The sequence below is a fragment of the Pseudoliparis swirei genome, chromosome 4 (assembly GCF_029220125.1).
Source record: "Pseudoliparis swirei isolate HS2019 ecotype Mariana Trench chromosome 4, NWPU_hadal_v1, whole genome shotgun sequence".
Classification (NCBI taxonomy): Eukaryota; Metazoa; Chordata; class Actinopteri; order Perciformes; family Liparidae; genus Pseudoliparis; species Pseudoliparis swirei.
The window spans coordinates 16609368-16628683 of NC_079391.1; the positions used below are offsets into that span (position 1 = coordinate 16609368).

At 39.0% G+C, this 19316-nt stretch overlaps 1 protein-coding gene across 2 annotated transcripts in view; it reads left to right on the forward strand.

Moving 5' to 3' along the window:
* pcdh17 (protocadherin 17) overlaps positions 1-19316 on the forward strand; it is a 60866-nt gene that overhangs the window by 15539 nt on the left and 26011 nt on the right. For both annotated transcript variants that reach the window (XM_056412966.1, XM_056412967.1), the window contains exons 3-4: positions 12147-12205; positions 12662-12834. In XM_056412966.1, coding sequence (XP_056268941.1) covers positions 12147-12205; positions 12662-12834 — 232 coding nt within the window. The remainder of the gene's footprint in view (positions 1-12146; positions 12206-12661; positions 12835-19316) is intronic.

The window sequence follows — 19316 nt, forward strand, 5'->3', positions numbered from 1 at the left end:
CTACTCAATGATTTCCTTTCATCAGTGATCATTAGAGGTGTCCCAGTTGTAAGATACCGTTTTAGAAAACCACATAGATGTCATTGTCTTGCTTTTATAGAATAACCCTTTTTGGTTCCACCTGCAGCCCTTCAGAGGACTCTTACTAGAACTGAGCATAAAAGGTTATATTTAGAACCATCTGTACATGGTTCCTCACATAACCCTCACTCAGGGTTTGATCCACCTTCCACCTTTTATAAGGGTGTGAAGAAGAACCACCTTGAACACACCCAGGTTTCCTCATAAGTCTCCTAAAGGGACATGGCTGATGTGGTGCGGCACTATCCATAACAATCATACTTCACGATCATCATTTTTGGGGCTCTGTGGATGGGGAGGATCGACAAAAACTAATGCTTTTAATAATCCTTGAATTTTTCTATCTTACAAAGGGGTTCTTTGAATGAAAATCGTTCGTAATGGAACCATTAGTTTTACAAAAGAACCCTTAAACAAAAAAGGGGTAGTTCAGAAGCAAATGGTTCTGGGTAGAACCTCAGCCCTTAAGGAACAACCCTTATTTCTCAGAGTGTACCGAAAACAGCTGGTTAATTGTTTCTACACAAAACATTCCCAGTCGTGAGGGAAAAAAATACTTCTATTTTCAGAGAGCCACCGAACTGCTGTGAGGCTTTTAAAAAATTTGAACATATATATATATATCACTAATTATTGAGATCACGGACAATACATGTCCTCCACTGAAATGCAAAGCTTGGCTTAAAAATCCAGATATAAATTAATTGAAATAGACTTTAAAAGCTCAACATGAAAGACTTAACTCCACCAATGTACTTAATTTTGTCTATATTTATATATTTTCATAGCAATTTGACCAAGTGTAAGCATTGCCCTAGAAAGTACATGCAAATTAACATGTCCTCTGCAAGAGGTCACAGGTTCTAATTGCAAAGAAAAGTAATTAAAAATGTAATAAATACATAAATATCAATATGAAATGAATTGTATGGCTTTATAAAATGTAACCGAATACATAAAGCAAAACACCCATCAAATTATACACAACAAATTGCCGCTCAAAGTAGTGTCCTCAGTTCATGTCAACTCCGTCAGAATTTTTACAAATTAAAAAAAATCAGGCATATTATGGTCTGAACTATAACCCTGAGGACCCCTTTTACATGCTTCTTCTCTTGATGGATGCAGCAGTACAGCACATGGTCTCGTAAGTTTAACATTTATATATATTTTTACCAAACAAAGTTGATATAACTGTCGTCACAGGTTTTGTATATCAACTTTGTCATCCAAGAATGATTATCTTAAATAAGAAGTTTTCTTTGGTGATTTTATGTAGGCAGCTAGCAACTGGGGAAAATCTAAATGGCTCCAGAGCACGGGATACGATTCAGACAATAAAAACGTTTAATTTCATCAACTCTGTCAGGCAATCTAGAGAAGGAGAGACAAGGTGGAAGAACAGGGTCCAAAACAAAAAAATCAGCTACCTCCTGTTTGCAAGGATGCTTAGAATTGCAGCACACTGAAGCAAGGACCAGGAAGAATGACCATTGACCATGTTGATGGAGGAGATGGAAAATGAGGTAGGCGAAGAAGAAGATACAATGGAGGAGGTAGAGGAAGCAGAAGATGGAGATTTGATGGAGGATGAGGAGACATTCAGAAGTCCCGATGGAACTGTGGTTGATATAACTATCAACAACATTGACAAAGGAGACAGGCTAGCAGTGATTTATGATGACCACTGGTGGCTAGCAAAGTGTCTCCAAATAGGGAAACATCCCTCCTTCCAAACATGGAAGGAGGGATGTCTGTTTCTGTCCGCTGAAGGACATTCTAATGAAACTAACAGGGAGCTCATCTCCACTCCAGTCAAGCCGCACAAGAGAGCTCTATAGCATAACTTCTGATGTTATGGACTTCATTGAGCACAAACATGTTCACCGTTTACTGCCCAATGTCTAATCAAAGGCGCCCTGCTTTGCTCATGTTTATAAAGGGTTTTCATTTCATTAAAAACTGATTCATTTAATACATATATATATATTAGTGCTGTGAAAAATAACGCGTTATGATTAAATTACAGGATTAATTAGTTTTGTTTTTTTAACGCATTTAACGCATGCGCAGAATGAGCTTCCAATATACCTATTCAATCTGAACTATGTCCCGCTCTAATGCAGACGGTCGTGCTGTTCATCGGTAATAATCCTTCCGCAGGTTCACCTACGGAAACCTTGTTACGACTTTTACTTCCTCTAGATCAGGGGTGCTCAATACGTCGATCGCGACCTGCCAGTCGATCACGGCGTAGTGTTGGTAGATCGCATGACATTAAATAAAATTGGCCCGCCCCCCTGTAATTTTCTCTTTAGCACGTCTGTGTTCTTTTATTAAACTAAACATCTGTTGTTGATCGTCTCTACACAACAGCATGTCATTTCTGTCTCTACGTGTCGCGTTAACACTTCTCGGCTCTCCGTCTCGTGCGCCGCAGAGTGCGCGCATCGGGACGGAGCAAAAAAAAAGTCACTTGCACCTGTCAATCTGTCAATCCTTTCCGTGTCCGGTCCGGGTGAGTTTCCAGTGTTGAGTCAAATTAAGCCGCAGGCTCCACTCCTGGTGGTGCCCTTCCGTCAATTCCTTTAAGGTTCAGCTTTGCAACCATACTCCCCCCGGAACCCAAAGACTTTGGTTCCCCGGACGCTGCCCAGCGGGTCATGGGAATAACGCCGCCGGATCGCTAGTTGGCATCATTTATGGTCGGAACTACGACGGTATCTGATCGTCTTCGAACTTCCGACTTTCGTTCTTGATTAATGAAAACATTCTTGACCAATACTTTCGCTTTCGTCCGTCTCGCGCCGGTCCAAGAATGTCACCTCCAGCGGCACAATCCGAATGTCCCCGCCGTCCCTTTTAATCATGGCCCCAGTTCATGAAGAAAACCCACAGTGAGTTTGCCTCAGCAGCTGCTAAAGGAAAACTAGAGGGCCTTTAGATTGTATCATGGTGGAGTTAATGGTTGACAAAAAAGAGAAAATGTTCTGTTTAAACATTGTGTTTAGGATGAAGATATATTAATGTTCCATATGGAAGAGAACTGCTAAATAACTGATGAGTTGCAGCACCATTATGAATTAAAAAAGAATGTATAAATGTATATATCCGTCTTTTGTCATAAATCTTTATGTTCTCACAAAAATATACCGAGAATATCGGTAATATGTGATTAATCATGATTAATCCACAGAAACCTGTGATTAATTTGATTAAAATTTGTAATAGTTTCACAGCCCTAGTATATATATACAGGACTGTCTCAGAAAATTAGAATATTGTGATAAAGTTCTTTATTTTCTGTAATGCAATTAAAAAAACAAAAATGTCATGCATTCTGGATTCATTACAAATCAACTGAAATATTGCAAGCCTTTTATTCTTTTAATATTGCTGATTATGGCTTACAGCTTAAGAAAACTCTAAAATCCTATCTCATAAAATTTGAATATTTCCTCAGACCAAGTAAAAAAAAAGATTTATAACAGCAGGTGTTTCGAGTTAATTAGACGATTCAAGTGATTTGTTTAATACCCTACTAGTATACTTTTTCATGATATTCTAATATTTAGAGATAGGATATTTGAGTTTTCTTAAGCTGTAAGCCATAATCAGCAATATTAAAAGAATAAAAGGCTTGCAATATTTCAGTTGATTTGTAATGAATCCAGAATGCATGACATTTTTGTTTTTTTAATTGCATTACAGAAAATAAAGAACTTTATCACAATATTCTAATTTTCTGAGACAGTCCTGTATATATATATATATATACACTACCGTTAAAAAGTTTGGGGTCATCCAGACAATTTTGTGTCTTCCATGAAAACTCACTTATTTATCAAATGAATTGAAAATTGAATAGAAAATATCGTCAAGACATTGACAAGGTTAGAAATAATGATTAGTATTTGAAGTATTAATTTTGTTCTTCAAACTTCAAGCTCAAAGGAAGGCCAGTTGTATAGTTTATATCACCAGCATAATTGTTTTCAGCTGTGCTAACATAATTGCACAAGTGTTTTCTAATCAGATATTAGTCATCTAAGGCGATTAGCAAACACAATGTACCATTAGAACACTGGAGTGATCGTTGATGGAAATGGGCCTCTATACACCTATGGAGATATTTCATTAGAAACCAGACGTTTCCACCTAGAATAGTCATTTACCACATTAACAATATATAGTGTGTATTTTTGATTAATGTTATCTTTATTGAAAAAACGGTGCTTTTCTTTGAAAAATAAAGACATTTCTAAGTGACCCCAAACTTTTGAATGGTAGTGTATATATGTGTATATATATACATATATGTATATATGTATATATATATGTATTAAATGAATCAGTTTTTAATGAAATGAAACCCTTTATAGGTTAGCACAGCAGAAAACAGTTATGCTGGTGAGAGAAGTTATACAACTGGCCTTGATTGAGCTAAAAGTTTGAAGAACAAATATACTGTAATATTTCAAATACAAATCATTATTTCTAACATTGTCAATGTTTTTTTAATGTAAAACACAAAATTCTCTCAGTGACAACAAACTTTTGAACGGTAGTGTGTGTGTATGTCAAAAGCCACATTTATCTTTTACCTCTGGGGCTAAACTGCCTCAAAAGTTGATTGTGTTGCTAGACTAGTACATGAGCCATCTTGTGTAGCCCTTCCTCCCCAGAAAAGAGACTGGCTGCTGGACAGTTGATGTTAAAGCAATAAATAATAATCAATATTGCAAAAGATAGTTGCGATATAACTAGGCCTGTAATACTTGAGTTACATATGAGAAAGAGAAGTGCTTATTTGGTCGCAACCTCTTCCAGTCACATTCTTTGTGTCTAGTAGACTGATTTCGAATGTGTTTTTTATTTTGTGTCTAATGATTTAGTTTTGTTTGGTGGTGACTGCCAATGCCTTAACAGGCAGCCTCATTATATTTCACTGCATACATACAGATGTGACTGCACCCAATAGTAATGGCTCTGGAGTAACACACATATACACCATACAAGTTGATTCATGTCATTAAATATACATGTGTGCCGTTCTCTATTGTTTCCTAACGTTAAAAACTAATATTATTTGTTGTATTACTTGAGAAAATGAGAAATATGCAAATAGATTATAGATAATAATTAAAAAAACAATGCTAAGAAAATCCATGTAAAAATCTGTGTACAAAGATATAATTTACAACACAAAACATCAGTACTTTTAGATATGGCATCATTTACCTATTTTCCACTTTCACCCCTCTTTAGATATATTTATCACTGGTGGAGATCGGCAAAGTAAAGATTACGAATTCACGAGCACCACATCCCTATTACTTGTTGACAATAGAGCAGCCTTAAAACAAACCCCCTAACCACTGGATGTCACAACCACATCAAGTCTTATATTAATTCTGTGACATCGGTTTGGGTTCCTCTACTGAAACACTTGAGATCAATATACCACAGGTTAATTGTAAAAAGGTTCACAGTCAAATTGGTTTCATTTACTTCCAGTTTAGTTAAACAAATAAAGATTGAGTTGGCTGGCTTGCTATAGAGTCTGTGTGTTTTCCAATGTAACAGCTTATTGTAATCTTTACCCGAGGGGATGTTGGTCAACATCATACTGCTTTATGGGTAATGTCGTCCTTTTTACTTAGATAAGCGTGTTACATTCCACAATAGCTTAATGAGTCCTTTTTAATATATCAATTACATGGAAATGAGTTAGAAAAACAGATTACTATACATTATGTAGTAATTTGTGGTCAACAGATTATGCTGTTTTACTTTATGCTTACAAGCCTCTTGAGCTTAGTCATTTTGTTTATGCAGGAATTAGTTTCGCCCATAATTTGATTCCTCATGCGTCATGAAATAGGCTTGAGCTAGACTGTATGATAGCCAACACCTGTAGTGCGTGTGTGTGTGTTTGTATTTGAGTATAAAATGTTCAAGGATATGCACACTCAGAAGGTTTGCATCTTATTTTGCATTTTAATAATGCTTCTTTGACCAGCTCTCCTCTTCTCCCCGACTTAATGACAGACATTGTTACAAAGGATAAATGTACCGCTCCTTGCATACGGACAGACTCTTTCATAGCTGTTACAGGAACAGTGGGTGGGATTTTTTCCTTAGTTCCCCGACACCCTTGGGGGGAAAAAGGAGGGGTATTTACTTGGTTGCAACTTGCAACTTCACCACTAGGTGGCACTAAAACTTACACACTGCTCCATTGAAGCACATCTAGCTTTCCCACTTGTACATTACTGTAGAAATGTGACCAAAGTAGTCATTTGTAGACAGAAGAGACTATTCTAACTATGCTTGCTCGAGCTCGTCTTTAAAAGGAATAATAAAGCAGCAGTAACCGCCCAGGTTGAAGGAATTCAGCTTCGATGTAGGGTCTCGTCTCTCTTTATGACAAAAGGCAACCACAACCACCTCAGCCCTCCCTCTGCCCTATGCATCCCTTCTTTCTTTTTTTTCTCTTTTTCATTTAACCTATTGAACATGTCAGTCCCCTACAGAGCGAGTGGTTATAATGTCAACCATTTCATTTGCGTGCCTTTTTTCAGTATATGAAGTGGCTGTGTTGAGACTGAGGGTCATAACAAAATAAAATAATTATAATAATTGTGGCTCTAAGACAACTTGATGCTTTCCACTGGGCTCCTAAAATACCTCTCTAATGACACTGTATGGTCAAGCAAAATAATAGGCAATCAATGTGAGTGGTTTCATATTAATTATGAATATTATGTCCTTGCTGTTGAGCAGTGAATATGCAAGTTAGAGGTCATGCTTTTAATACAACTCTATGTAAAAGCCTCCAAAGTGCTACTTACTCCTATTTAATGAAGAAAAAAAACATTCCTAACCAAATAAACATAGCAAAATAAATAGAATGTAGTTAGGTTGTGAATTATGGCAAAAATGATTAACAAGATAAGACTATGGAGTTGGATATGAGGCGACTGCTTCATTATAAGTCAGCGATTCTTACAAACAGCCCATAATACTTCTACAAGAAATACTGTCACAATATGTCAACTCAGTGGCACGTTGAACACACGTGTAGATGTGAACCTTTTTATTTAGCTTGAGTGATATTTAGGTTTGTGGCACTGAACTTGAGGTCAGCACAATTAGAGATGAAGAGAGAAGAGATGTGACCTTATGAGAGATATTATAAATGACTTATCACCAGGGTGGGACAAATAAACAATATATTCTGGTTTAATCTCGAGTGATATGTTATTATTACACTGGCATTAATTCCTCAGCATGTTCTCTTGCCTTACTGAGGTATCTCCTTCCTTTCCTGCACACCTTTCAGAACTATTCCATGGTACATAGTGTTCTATCCATAAAAAGATTACAAAAACAAAAGAAACCTTAAGTCCATGGAAGGTCAGCTCAATCGTTTATGTGACAGTTATGGTTCCCAGCCATCCTGTGACAAACATTGTGGTATATGGAGGAAAATCAACAAACCGTATGCAGGTGACTCACTGTAGCTAATCATTGTGCACAAAACCATGCGGCAAGGGCTTTTTCATCTTCTGTTGTTGTCTGATCAGTGAGGAGCATATGAAGTCAGTCGAGACACAAACAGGGCTTTATACCTCATAGATACCAAGCAACAGGAGACAAATAATCCTGGATCTCCAAAGATTCCGAGAACGAGGGCTGTAGCTTTCACAGTTGAATACGCAGCGTGATTTCAGAGGCCAGTATGTTTTTCCGTACAGCTGAGAAAACAACACAATTTATTTTAATTCATTTTTGAAAACACTAAACATTGGCCCATGAGCCGTAAGTCTGTAGGTCAACGTACAATGAATGGGTCAAAGAACTCAAGCTGAAGCTAGCAGAACAAAAACAAAAATAAGCTTTATTGTTTAGTTAAGTAACCCATTAGACAACTCTAAATAAATCAGACTTATTGAAACAAATAAAAATAAAATATTTTTGGTGGAGGACAAATATGTCCAAGTGTAGTACACCATCTAATTGAAAACAAGGAATGGTTTTTTTTCTCCCTCAGACGAACCACTTTCTCATATGGATATGGTAAAGGCATTCTACAATACTGTGACTACATCAACATTTAACAATGTCCAAACTATCCTACGTCACCTTGCAATCCAAACTTGTCTTCAAATGTGTAAGATATCCTTTGTCTAAATCTCCTTTAAGTAACACCCAGAATCATTAGCACGGTGTCCGTCTAGACAGATAAGACCTCACTGGCTGAAATGTGTCTAGTCTCCATTTATCGGCACCAGTGGCACCTTACTTCTCAGGAATTGACCTCTTGTAAGTTATTTAGTAGATAGTCTGTTATCTCCAGGAAGATGTATAGGACCAGCTAATTAGATTTGATCATTTACAATTGCTACTCAGCCACTAGGTATTCCATGCAGTCTAATTCTTGTCTCGTTTCGCCACCCTTTTTCCCTTACTTCCTTTATACTCTTCTCACGTTGGCGTTTTGTTCAACTTTTTTTCCTTTTCTTATTTCCTGCTCAAGGGAAGTCCCTCTTCACTTTTGGGTTTCATTTTTAATTTAATTTCAGCACAGTTTTATCCTACTCACCCTCCCCGTTTGGCTGTTGCTGATCTACTTAGAAATTTTTCCAAGAGGAATAATCTACAGTTCCCTTGGTGGTTGCACACACATACACAACAGAGACATAGTTTATCAAATTAAAAAAACTGCAGTACAGGTCTCTTTGGCTTACTGAGAAGGTTATGATGCATTTGGAACCGCTCATACTCTCTGACACGGAGAAACACGTGCACTCACGCGCATACACACAGAATGAGTGGTACTATGGATGTTTGGGGAAGACAGCAAAGGACAAATGCATGTATCATGCCTCGCAGAGAGAAGGGGTGTACTCTCGTTCTTGTGAACAAAAGAGCTGTCCAATGATGTGTGAAAGAGAAGCTGCAATGTGTCCTCTTTCACAACCCATACCTAAGATATCAAACACGCAAGCCGATTCACACCAATGCCCCAAAATGCACCAACAAGGTGTGAGAGTAGAATAGCACTCCAATATGCTCTTCCCATTTGTCTCAATCGGCCTTCTGTCAGCCTGGTCAGTCTTCGGCTCTCAAAGGGAATACAGAATAGAGTGCAGCTTTTTACACTTACTCAGCCTCATTGTCCTCAGTATCTCTCTGACCTTTGTGGCCTTGCTGCGTGGACTTAACACAACACATCATTCAGTAGGCCTACAATTTAACAACAGGCATTTGCACTTCTCAACCTCTGCTGATACCCGCACAAAGTGCATTGGCCCCGAAGTGCTTGATTCATCGTCGATCCCATGCTTCTCTGAGGCACTCAGGTCAAAGTCTGGTACTTTTGTTCCAGATACAAGTCTGATTTTTATGTCTCGTAGGCCTAATACTCAGATTTCACAGTTTTGGTCCATGCAATTCAGTTTCGTTCAGCTCAATTCCATTCACTCTAGTTCAATTCTGTTCAGTTCATTTTAAGTCCCAGGAGAGGAAATTAGAACGCAAGTAGTGCAAGCATGCAACATGAAATACTCATTGATACTTGCGAATGTGATGCTAAATTAATTTATGTACTGTATAATTCAGTGTCTAATATTAATATTACAACTACTGGATATCTAGCCAGTATGTATCATCCCCCCCCCCCCCCCCACACACACACACAAAATGATCCTGTATTCATTGTTGGCTCTGACTTGCTAAGTACAAAGCGGCCCATACTGGCCATTATCGATCCATTAATTGGAAAGTGGCCCATTGTAGTCAAAGGGCTGGGCAGTTATAGACAGACAGGAAGAGATGGAGGCTTAAGATCAGCCTGGACTCTAATTGGCAGGAAAGAGGTTTCTATGAAGTGGCGTAATGTGCTTTTTATTGGCTTGTGGAGCTGGTGGGCGGTATATGGATGTTTAGCACATTCTACTTTACTTTTTTTGTCTTTTGGTTAGAAAAAAGCTACAGTTGTTAATACCATGCCTCGGAATTTAGAGGTGTATATTCATTTCACACACGATCAAAGTACACTAGACCATTCCCATTTCAAGTTTAATTCATCAACTACAGTGGGTGAAAAAAATTAAAAGTTTATCGTTTATCGTAAACAAAAACTGCACATTATATAATTGTGATATTTGCTCTGTGTTTACAGGTGCGGGAAGAAAAATTCCATCCTATAACAATCAAACCTTTTTTTATTCCTTGTCAACAGAGCTGAGTTGATTAAAAAATGTGTCCAAGGATGAGTCCCTGGTCATAAAAGTACAGAAGGGGCACATTATTATAAAGAATTCCATCTCCCCTTTTTAAAATTTTTTGTTATCATTTCAATGCCAAACGATTTCAAACATCCATTCTTCTCTTTCTCCCTGGTCAGATTGCAGCCTTTGATATATTCTGTGTGTGTTTTTCTTTTAATCTTTGCGAAGGCTGATGTGGAATTGAGTGTTTAGGTAGTGATAAAGGTGTTGGCAAAAGCATGGAAGGTCAAAGTACCGAGGTGGCCTGTCTGACCTTCACACACATGCTTTCATACTGAGCCACCGCAGAGCATGGTTGACATTGAAATATTCTATTGAGTGTGAGTCAGGCTGTGCATGTCAAAAAGCCCGGCACAGGGAGACATTACTCACTAAACATGACATTTTACTGCTTGCCCTTCAGAAAGCCAATTGTGTTCACCTTTCCTATTGGGGCTGGGCAATATATCAATATTATATCGATACCGTGATTTGAGACTAGATATCGTCTTCGATTTTGGATATCTTGGGAATGTAATATGGCAAGTGATGTCTTTTTCTGCCCTTTAACTGTTTCTTTAAGAATGTAATACAGTAAAGCAGTGGTGACACGGATCATACAACTCAAAGTTCTGATCGGATCACGGATTGAATCAGTTGAAAAGAAAAAAGAAAGCAAATGTAATTTTTAGAGATCCCAGATTTTTCCACTATTCTAATACTAATTGCTGATCATTGATGATCCATATTTGTTGCTTGATCATAAATACTCAGATATTTTATGTTTCTCCTTATCGCCCAGCCCTACTTCCCACCTCTACTCAACAGGGACTTTGAAATATTCCTAGAATATTTTTTTTTACAGAAGATGAACAGATTAGTTATTTGTGATTTACAGCTAAGTCTATACACTTGATTGCTTTAACATGAGTTGTTTTCATTATTGGTTCGGTTGACAGGCACATCTGTAAATGAAAGGAAGAAACTGGGATCTCTGTGACCTTTTAGATCAATTGACATGATTAAAAACCCTCTGTATTTTGAGAGAGAAAGTACATTCCAGTGCTAATATGATTGATACAGTCTGTAATGCAATGCTGCCTACCGTGCTGAAGATGGAGGAGTGTTTGTGCAGTTTATGCAGTATAGGCTTTGGACCAGCACTCCATTATAGTGATGTATTTTGTTATACACGACATACAGTTTATTTATGTTCGTGACTTTTTTTTAGACTTTGTGCTGGTGTTGCTTCATGTGTACATCTGTCCACAAGCTTGCTGTGTCTTTTTATTTTCAATCGAACAGCATAGCATGAATTTGATTAGGTGGTGCCGAAAATAATGAACACCATCAATAATTTCTCAGTTTCTGGAGAAAGTAATGTAGTGTTGCAGCTCCGAGTCAACTGATTCTCACAGTAATGTTGTCTAAAGAACTAGCAAATTGCATTTAAATGTCTGTACAAATAGTGGACACATGTAATTACTTAATGTTTAGCTGACACTATTTCTATATCATCAGGCTATTGTCCAAGTAGTTATTGATTATGTCTGCCAGATTTGACGTTCAGCTCTGCGGTTTGCTCTCGAAAGGCTAATTAGCCTGCTTTATGTGGTTAATGAAATGCTCAAACCTAAACGATATGGAGCTCACAACCCCAGTATTTTATTTGGCCCTACTCTGTACTCTCAATAATTTTTTTCCTGCACTATTAATCATTTGTCACTGGGAGATCTTGTTTCACAGCAGTCCATACTTATTTTCTCTCTCTCTCTTCGTTCCCCACAGACGGACAATTTCCCCACCGAGCCTAATTATATGGGTAGCAGACAACAGTTTGTTCAAAGGTAAGAGTTGGGATCTATAACGGTCACTACACCTCAGATCGTTGTTTTCCTTTCTCCAATAGCCACAGCACCATAGCAACAGTAACTAAACTCACTATTACTTGTGTTGTGTCATAGCAGGGAGAGGAAGGACATGCACATTTAATAAGGTCTAAAATTGGTCACTAACAGTGTTATCGATAATACATTAAAGATAATCACACACAACTTGCTTGGCTTTTTATTTTCACTTTTAGTGTCCTTTATCAGATGCTACTGCTGGTGCAGTAAAAGCATTATATTACATTCTAAATCCTATTCTAATGAATATTTTTAGTTTTACTTAAGCATGGAATGCTGATCAATGTTTCATGTTGTGTCTAAACTTCCTCGCAGGGTTAAAAAGGCCTCGAGATATCCTCCCCCGAACACCGAGTACTTATGTTCTTTTTTCTTTCTCCTTGTTCATGTGTATAGTAGTTCGACATTCAAAGACCCGGAGCGAGCGAGCCTCCGAGACAGTGGTCACGGCGACAGTGACCAGGCTGACAGCGACCAGGACACGAACAAAGGCTCCTGCTGCGATATGTCTGCAAAAGAGGCCCTTAAGATGAAGGCTACAGGCGTGAAACCGCCACCTTTGGAACAAGGTGAGACCTCATCGGCAAATCTGACTGCATGAGGAATGAATGTTGCCGCATGAGCTAGACACATTCGAATCGAATGACTATCAATCTGTCCCCCCCCCTCTCTCTTTGTGCTGCCGTTATTTGTATCAGCGATTGAGCTCCTGACTTGCCGTAACGCTCACAATCTGAACTTGTACTTGGATTCTTTATTCTCTCTTAGTTCTCTGCACTTTCTCATCTAATGTGTGTGTGTGTTTGTGTGTGTGAGGGTGTGAGTGAGTGTGCATTCTATACAGGTCCTCAGTTTATTAAAGCAGACAAGCCCATTATGTTTTTATAAGCTCAACTTCTTCAGCCTCTCCATTTAGTTCCCCATCCCTGAGCACCCGTCTCTGAAACTTTGATAATGGAACATGGAAAATGACTTAGTGAGCGGCAGGAGATGTAGCTTCATAGTGTGGTGATTAAATATGAATAATCATTCTTAGCGCCGTGGGTTGGGCGGATTACACATGACATGTGTAGAACAATAACTCCCCAGATATAAGTGGTTGCAGACCTCCCTACCCCAGCCACCTCACATGAGCAAGTTCAGGGGAGGCAAGGAAGCCAAGATTATACATAGATATGGACGGCAGGAAAAGGACAGGAGTTGCTCTGGAACATTTCTCACTGCAGCTTCATCAAGTCATGTATCTCGGCATGGGCCATTACCTGCTTGGCAAAACAGACTTTCCCACAGAAATACAAAGCCACTATAGTCTTGACACCAAGAAGTATGTGTCTCCCTGACGGGCTCCAGAAGTACAGTACGGTATACTGAACATGAATTCTGTGTAATGGTGCTATTAATCCAGGGAACAGAAGGGCTGCTTTTTCTCTTTGCGGAAGGACAATGACAATTTGTGCAACACTCTGTGCTGCAATATGCATGGCTGAAAAGATAACTTGTATTTTTCCTTTTCATTGGTTTTTGGAATGAAAAAAAAGCCACATAAGTTGGCAAGAGAAATTGGCCAATTAAAAGGCTCCATATGTTTCTCATCTCCAAAATGTTCCTATTTAATTGTCCATAAGGGACTGAGAGTCACATGTATATACACACACACACACACACAAAACCGTGACAAACAAAGCTAAAAGTTGTCGGTGGATTTCTACCGCCTGTCCATACACCTTTCTGTTTTCTGTGTGTTGTCTTCGATCAGTATCCCTTTTTTATCGTCAAGAGTATGTCGCTCACATGCACCAACAGACGCACACACACAGACACACAAAGGCCCGGTGGCGCTGGAAACTCAGGCTGCAACCTGCTTTTGGTCCGTTTCACCCTTACCGTCGCCCTCTCATTTATTCTCACACCCCACTGTGTTCCCCGCATCCGCTCCACGACTTTCGTTCCACTTCTCCACCTCTCCTTGTTTGGGTAAATCGATTGATGTGAGATTAGACAGTTAACTGGCTGCAGCTGGCGGTGTTTAGCCAATAACATGCGGGCTGAGCTAAGCTGTGGGGGAGGGCAGGAGGCCATAGCATGGTGCAAGAGCACAGACGAGTGAGGGGTGGTGAACATTGCTCTGGCAGTGTTCCAGTGTGTCTTTATTAGGTTGCAAAGATACCAGATGAATATTCCAAAGCAGCACTTACAGTTTAGATATTTACATGAGCGAACAATACTATGGTGTGATTGTATGCCTCTCAAATTACAATATCATCTGCTTAGAAAGGTCTGTTTTATGTCCTCCTGCTGTTTAAGAGGAATCACAAGATGGTCACCTTGTGCCTGGTAGGTCCCATCTGCTGCTTTGGTCTTAAGCAGTACAGCTTGTGTACAGGTCATTTATTAAAGTAGTGTTATGGCTAATTAATGAGGCTTAGTAAAAAAAGAAATAGTGAATAGAGGAAACTGACACGTGAGCTGTGAGTGTCCCCCCCCCCCCCCCAATCCCATCTTAAGTCCTCGGTTTCTTTCCAAGCATAGTCCTCCCAATTACTCTCTGCAGCTCTCTCTGCTCGCCTGCCAGGACTCTGCAGCCTCAATCACTGGCTCAGTATAAACAGAACTACAAGTGCACAAAGCATGTAGTTCAAGTCCCAATCAATCCCCAACCCTGTTTCAGGTCTTAGCCTGTTTTGTCTCTTGGTTGTAGCCATGAGTGTAAACACAATTGTGTATCTGTTTCCTTTTTGTGTTTTTGAGTTGTGTCGGTATTGTTCTTCCTGACTTCTTCTTGTTTCCTTATGTTGCTCTCCTGTGGTCACGGGCATTGGCAGAACAAACATGCAACTCCCATGTCCATACTTCTTCTACTTCTTTGATATTCCGTACGGTTTCCTTCCAGACAACATAATCTGGACATCTTTGCACCAGGGACCGGTCTCAAATTGATTAATTAGCCCTGCAAAATTGGTTTCATCGTATTAATTGAGCTGAAGTATATCAAATGATTTTTTTCTCGCCACTTTTATACGCCGATTAATTGATGCTCCAACACGTCGGCAGCATACGCTCACACGGGCTTGTCTGGCTCTGGCGGAGCGGCTGGCAACACAGCGCTCGCCTCTGTGGAGATGACTGCCGTAGTCGCTATCACGAACAGACAGGCGGCAGTGGTGTAGGGAGATGTTACCCACTGATACGGCTGTCTGAGGAGATGGAGAGAGAGGGATGATGGAAGAGCGGGGAGGGACCGTGTTTGACAGCGATACAGTTTGACTTTACCAAATGACCTGTCCTAATTAACTGCGATTGGAGTGGGATAATCAAGCCGCCTGGCTTGTTTTAAAAGGGAGGCATGTATGGGACAGAGAAGGAAGTGATACTACAAGGAGAGCGCGGAGACAGTGAAGAGAGACAGACAGCGCGAGGTGTGTTTCTATGACAGGATGCTGGGGAAATTGACTTTACCCCCGTTATTTGTGGCATGTTGATAGAAAACCCCACACCCACACCATCCCTCATCTTGTGAGGAGCTTAAACAGTGAAGTGTGGTGCTTTGTCAATTGCGCTCGAACACTAAAACTATTGGCATACACACACACACACAAACCAATGATGTAAATGTACACAGAGACAAATATATATATATAGATATATACACAAATAAAAGATAGTGGTATACATTTAATCCTATCCTATTTATATGAGGCGTGTCTTCGCTGCAGGTGTTTTAATAATGTATGGTGTTGAAATGGATGTAAGACTGGTGAACTCCTTTTTGGTTTTCAAGGGAATTATTTATAAAACAATTCTTGAGAGTTATAAATGTAATTAAAAGCGTATTAATATGGAAGATGTATGTGGTAGTATATATAAATATATTTTGTTTTTTTATTTTGTTTATTGTTTTATTTTCTTCTTTATTTTATATTAATTTTCTGATTTATTTTGATTTCAATTTAGGATAGGAATTTATAAGCATTTTTTGCTTCTACCTATACCTTTTCAGTCTTTCTCTTTTGTATATTATATAGGATAATATTGTATTGTATATGATTTGTTTGACTGAATAAAATACACACACAAAAAAAGACATACACTAGATTTACATCTTCTAACACCACCTCACATATTTCAGTGTCCCTTTTTGCAGCACTTGCTGACTCATATCTCTTTTTTTACACAATCTCAAAAGCTTAACAAAAAATCTTTAGGAAAAAGAAGTCCTTGGTTTGTTGTGACTTTTTCGGTTCAAGCGGTTTCAATTAAGAAATGTCTTTTATTTCAATAACTAGCATGTAGTTTGTATTGTGTAGCCATGGAAAACATTCTCTTCAATGTTTAGTCTTTTTGCAGTTGATACTTTAGTCATTAGCTATCAGAGAATATTGCCTCTCTTAGTCCTACAAGCACATGTCACATCAAATATGGAAGTCCTGTTGACATGCCGACATCACAGCATATTTTACTGAAAGAACCATCCATGAATAATCCGGCAGGGAACAAGGAACACCTAAACACATACATGTGTGATGTCGCGCTGTAGTGTTGTGACACTTCCAAGCAGCGAAAGGCTGCGACTTTACATCTATTTATCTGTAAAATCATGATGAAATGAAGTCTTTATCTGTTGTTTTGTTTTCTCTACCAGTCCACAATGAGTCCAAGCAAACACTATATTCAGACTTTAATCCATTTTAAATATTCACCAATCTTCACCAAGACTCTGGCATTACTGTACTTTTTCAAAGTGTTTTAAGTCCCTCCAATCTCTCTCCTTTTTCATTTTTATTCGAAGCAATTAATTTGGAATCACGGCTAAACCTTTTGATACAAAAATGCAATTCTAAGATTAATAGACTGGTCAGAAGTCAGATCAGATGCCCTTTTCACACTTGTAGCCATGACAACCTCTATCCCGCTCACTTTGGCCTTCAATAAACCTTTATCTGCCTGTTGGAAAAGGGCATTCAATTCAACATCATTCATATTTCATAGACAGATGCACATTACACATACAATTCAAATCATTCAGAATTTGTATTAAAAATGTTCTGAGTTCAATGTTGACAATCAGGTCACAAATAGTGTATGAAGGCCAGTACAGTTAATGAATTACTCAATAAAGTATTTCTTTTATGTCTACATTTGATAATGTTTGTCCATGACATTTGCTGGTATTTATTTGTATTAATTTCTAGTATAACATATAAAGTGCTTTTATCGTGGCTGTTCAAATGTACCTTTTCAAAGCAAACGTTTGCCACCATGTGACCAAGACATTAAACATGATCATTAGGGAATGAAAGAGGTATTCATCTTTATGTGGGTTCCCCTTGAGGGGTGAATTATTGTTCATAATGTGAAGCATGCAGTTGAAGCGAGAGGAGGACAGAGACCGGCAGACAAAGAGAGAAACAAAGTGTTCAGACACAATTGAATGTCAAAAACAAATGAACAAAGCAACACAAAATCTGGCTGAGCGAGGACAGGCTGCTTGAAGACCCACTTCCTCTGGAACATTTCCAGTGGGCATTGAAATCCCAAATGGATACGCGATGGAGCCATGGCCAGAATGTGACTCAATCATGAAACTGACTTTTAGACATTTAATCATTAGAAGAGAACAAAAGACTCCAGTTACTGCCGTTGGTTTAAAAGTGTTGGATGAGTGACGTTAGAAACGACAAAGTTTCCATAGATTATTCTTAGCTGTGATGTATGTAGAATATGTGATGTTATGATGTATGATATGTGTATATATATACATATATATACACTACCGTTCAAAAGTTTGGGATCACCCGGACAATTTCGTGTTTTCCATGAAAACTCACACTTTAATTTATCAAATGAGTTGCAAAATGTATAGAAAATATAGTCAAGACATTGACAAGGTTAGAAGTAATGATTTGTATTTGAAGTATTAATTTTTTTCTTCAAACTTTGCTTTCGTCAATTACAGCATTGCAGACCTTTGGCATTCTAGCTGTTAATTTGTTGAGGTAATCTGTTGAAATTTCACCCCACGCTTCCTGAAGCACCTGCCACAAGTTGGATTGGCTTGATGGGCACTTCTTGCGGACCATATGGTCAAGCTGCTCCCACAACAGCTCAATGGGGTTGAGATCTGGTGACTGTGGTGGCCACTCTATTACCGACAGCATACCAGCTGCCTGCTTCTTCCCTAAATAGTTCTTGCACAATTTGGAGGTGTGCTTTGGGTCATTGTCCTGTTGGAGGAGGAAATTGGCTCCAATCAAGCGCTGCCCACAGGGTATGGCATGGCGTTGCAAAATGGAGTGATAGCCTTCCTTATTTAAAATCCCTTTTATCTGGTACAAATCTCCCACTTTACCAGCACCAAAGCAGCCCCAGACCATCACATTACCTCCACCATGCTTGACAGATGGTGTCAGGCACTCTTCCAGCATCTTTTCACCTGTTCTGCATCTCACATATGTTCTTCTGTGTGATCCAAACACCTCAAACTTGGATTCATCTGTCCATAACACCTTTTTCCAATCTTCCTCTGTCCAATGCTTGTGTTCTTTTGCCCATACCAATCTTTTCTTTTTATTGGCCAGTCTCAGATATGGCTTTTTCTTTGCCACTCTGCCGAGAAGGCCAGCATCCCAGAGTCGCCTCTTCACTGTCGACGTTGACACTGGCATTTTGCGGGTACCATTTAAAGAAGCTGCCAGTTGAGGACCTGTGAGGCGTCTATTTCTCAAACTAGAGACTCTAATGTACTTGTCTTCTTGCTGAGTTGTGCACCGGGCCCTCCCACTTCTCTTTCTGCTCTGGTTAGAGCCCGTTTGTGCTGTTCTCTGAAGGGAGTAGTACACACCGCTGTAGGAAATTTTCAGTTTCTTTGCAATTTCTCGCGTGGAATAGCCTTCATTTCTAAGAACAAGAATAGACTGGCGAGTTTCACATGAAAGTTCTTTTTCTGGCCATTTTGAGAGTCTTATCGAACCCACAAATGTGATGCTCCAGATAATCAACTAGCTCAAAGGAAGGCCAGTTTTATAGCTTCTCTCATCAGCAAAACAGTTTTCAG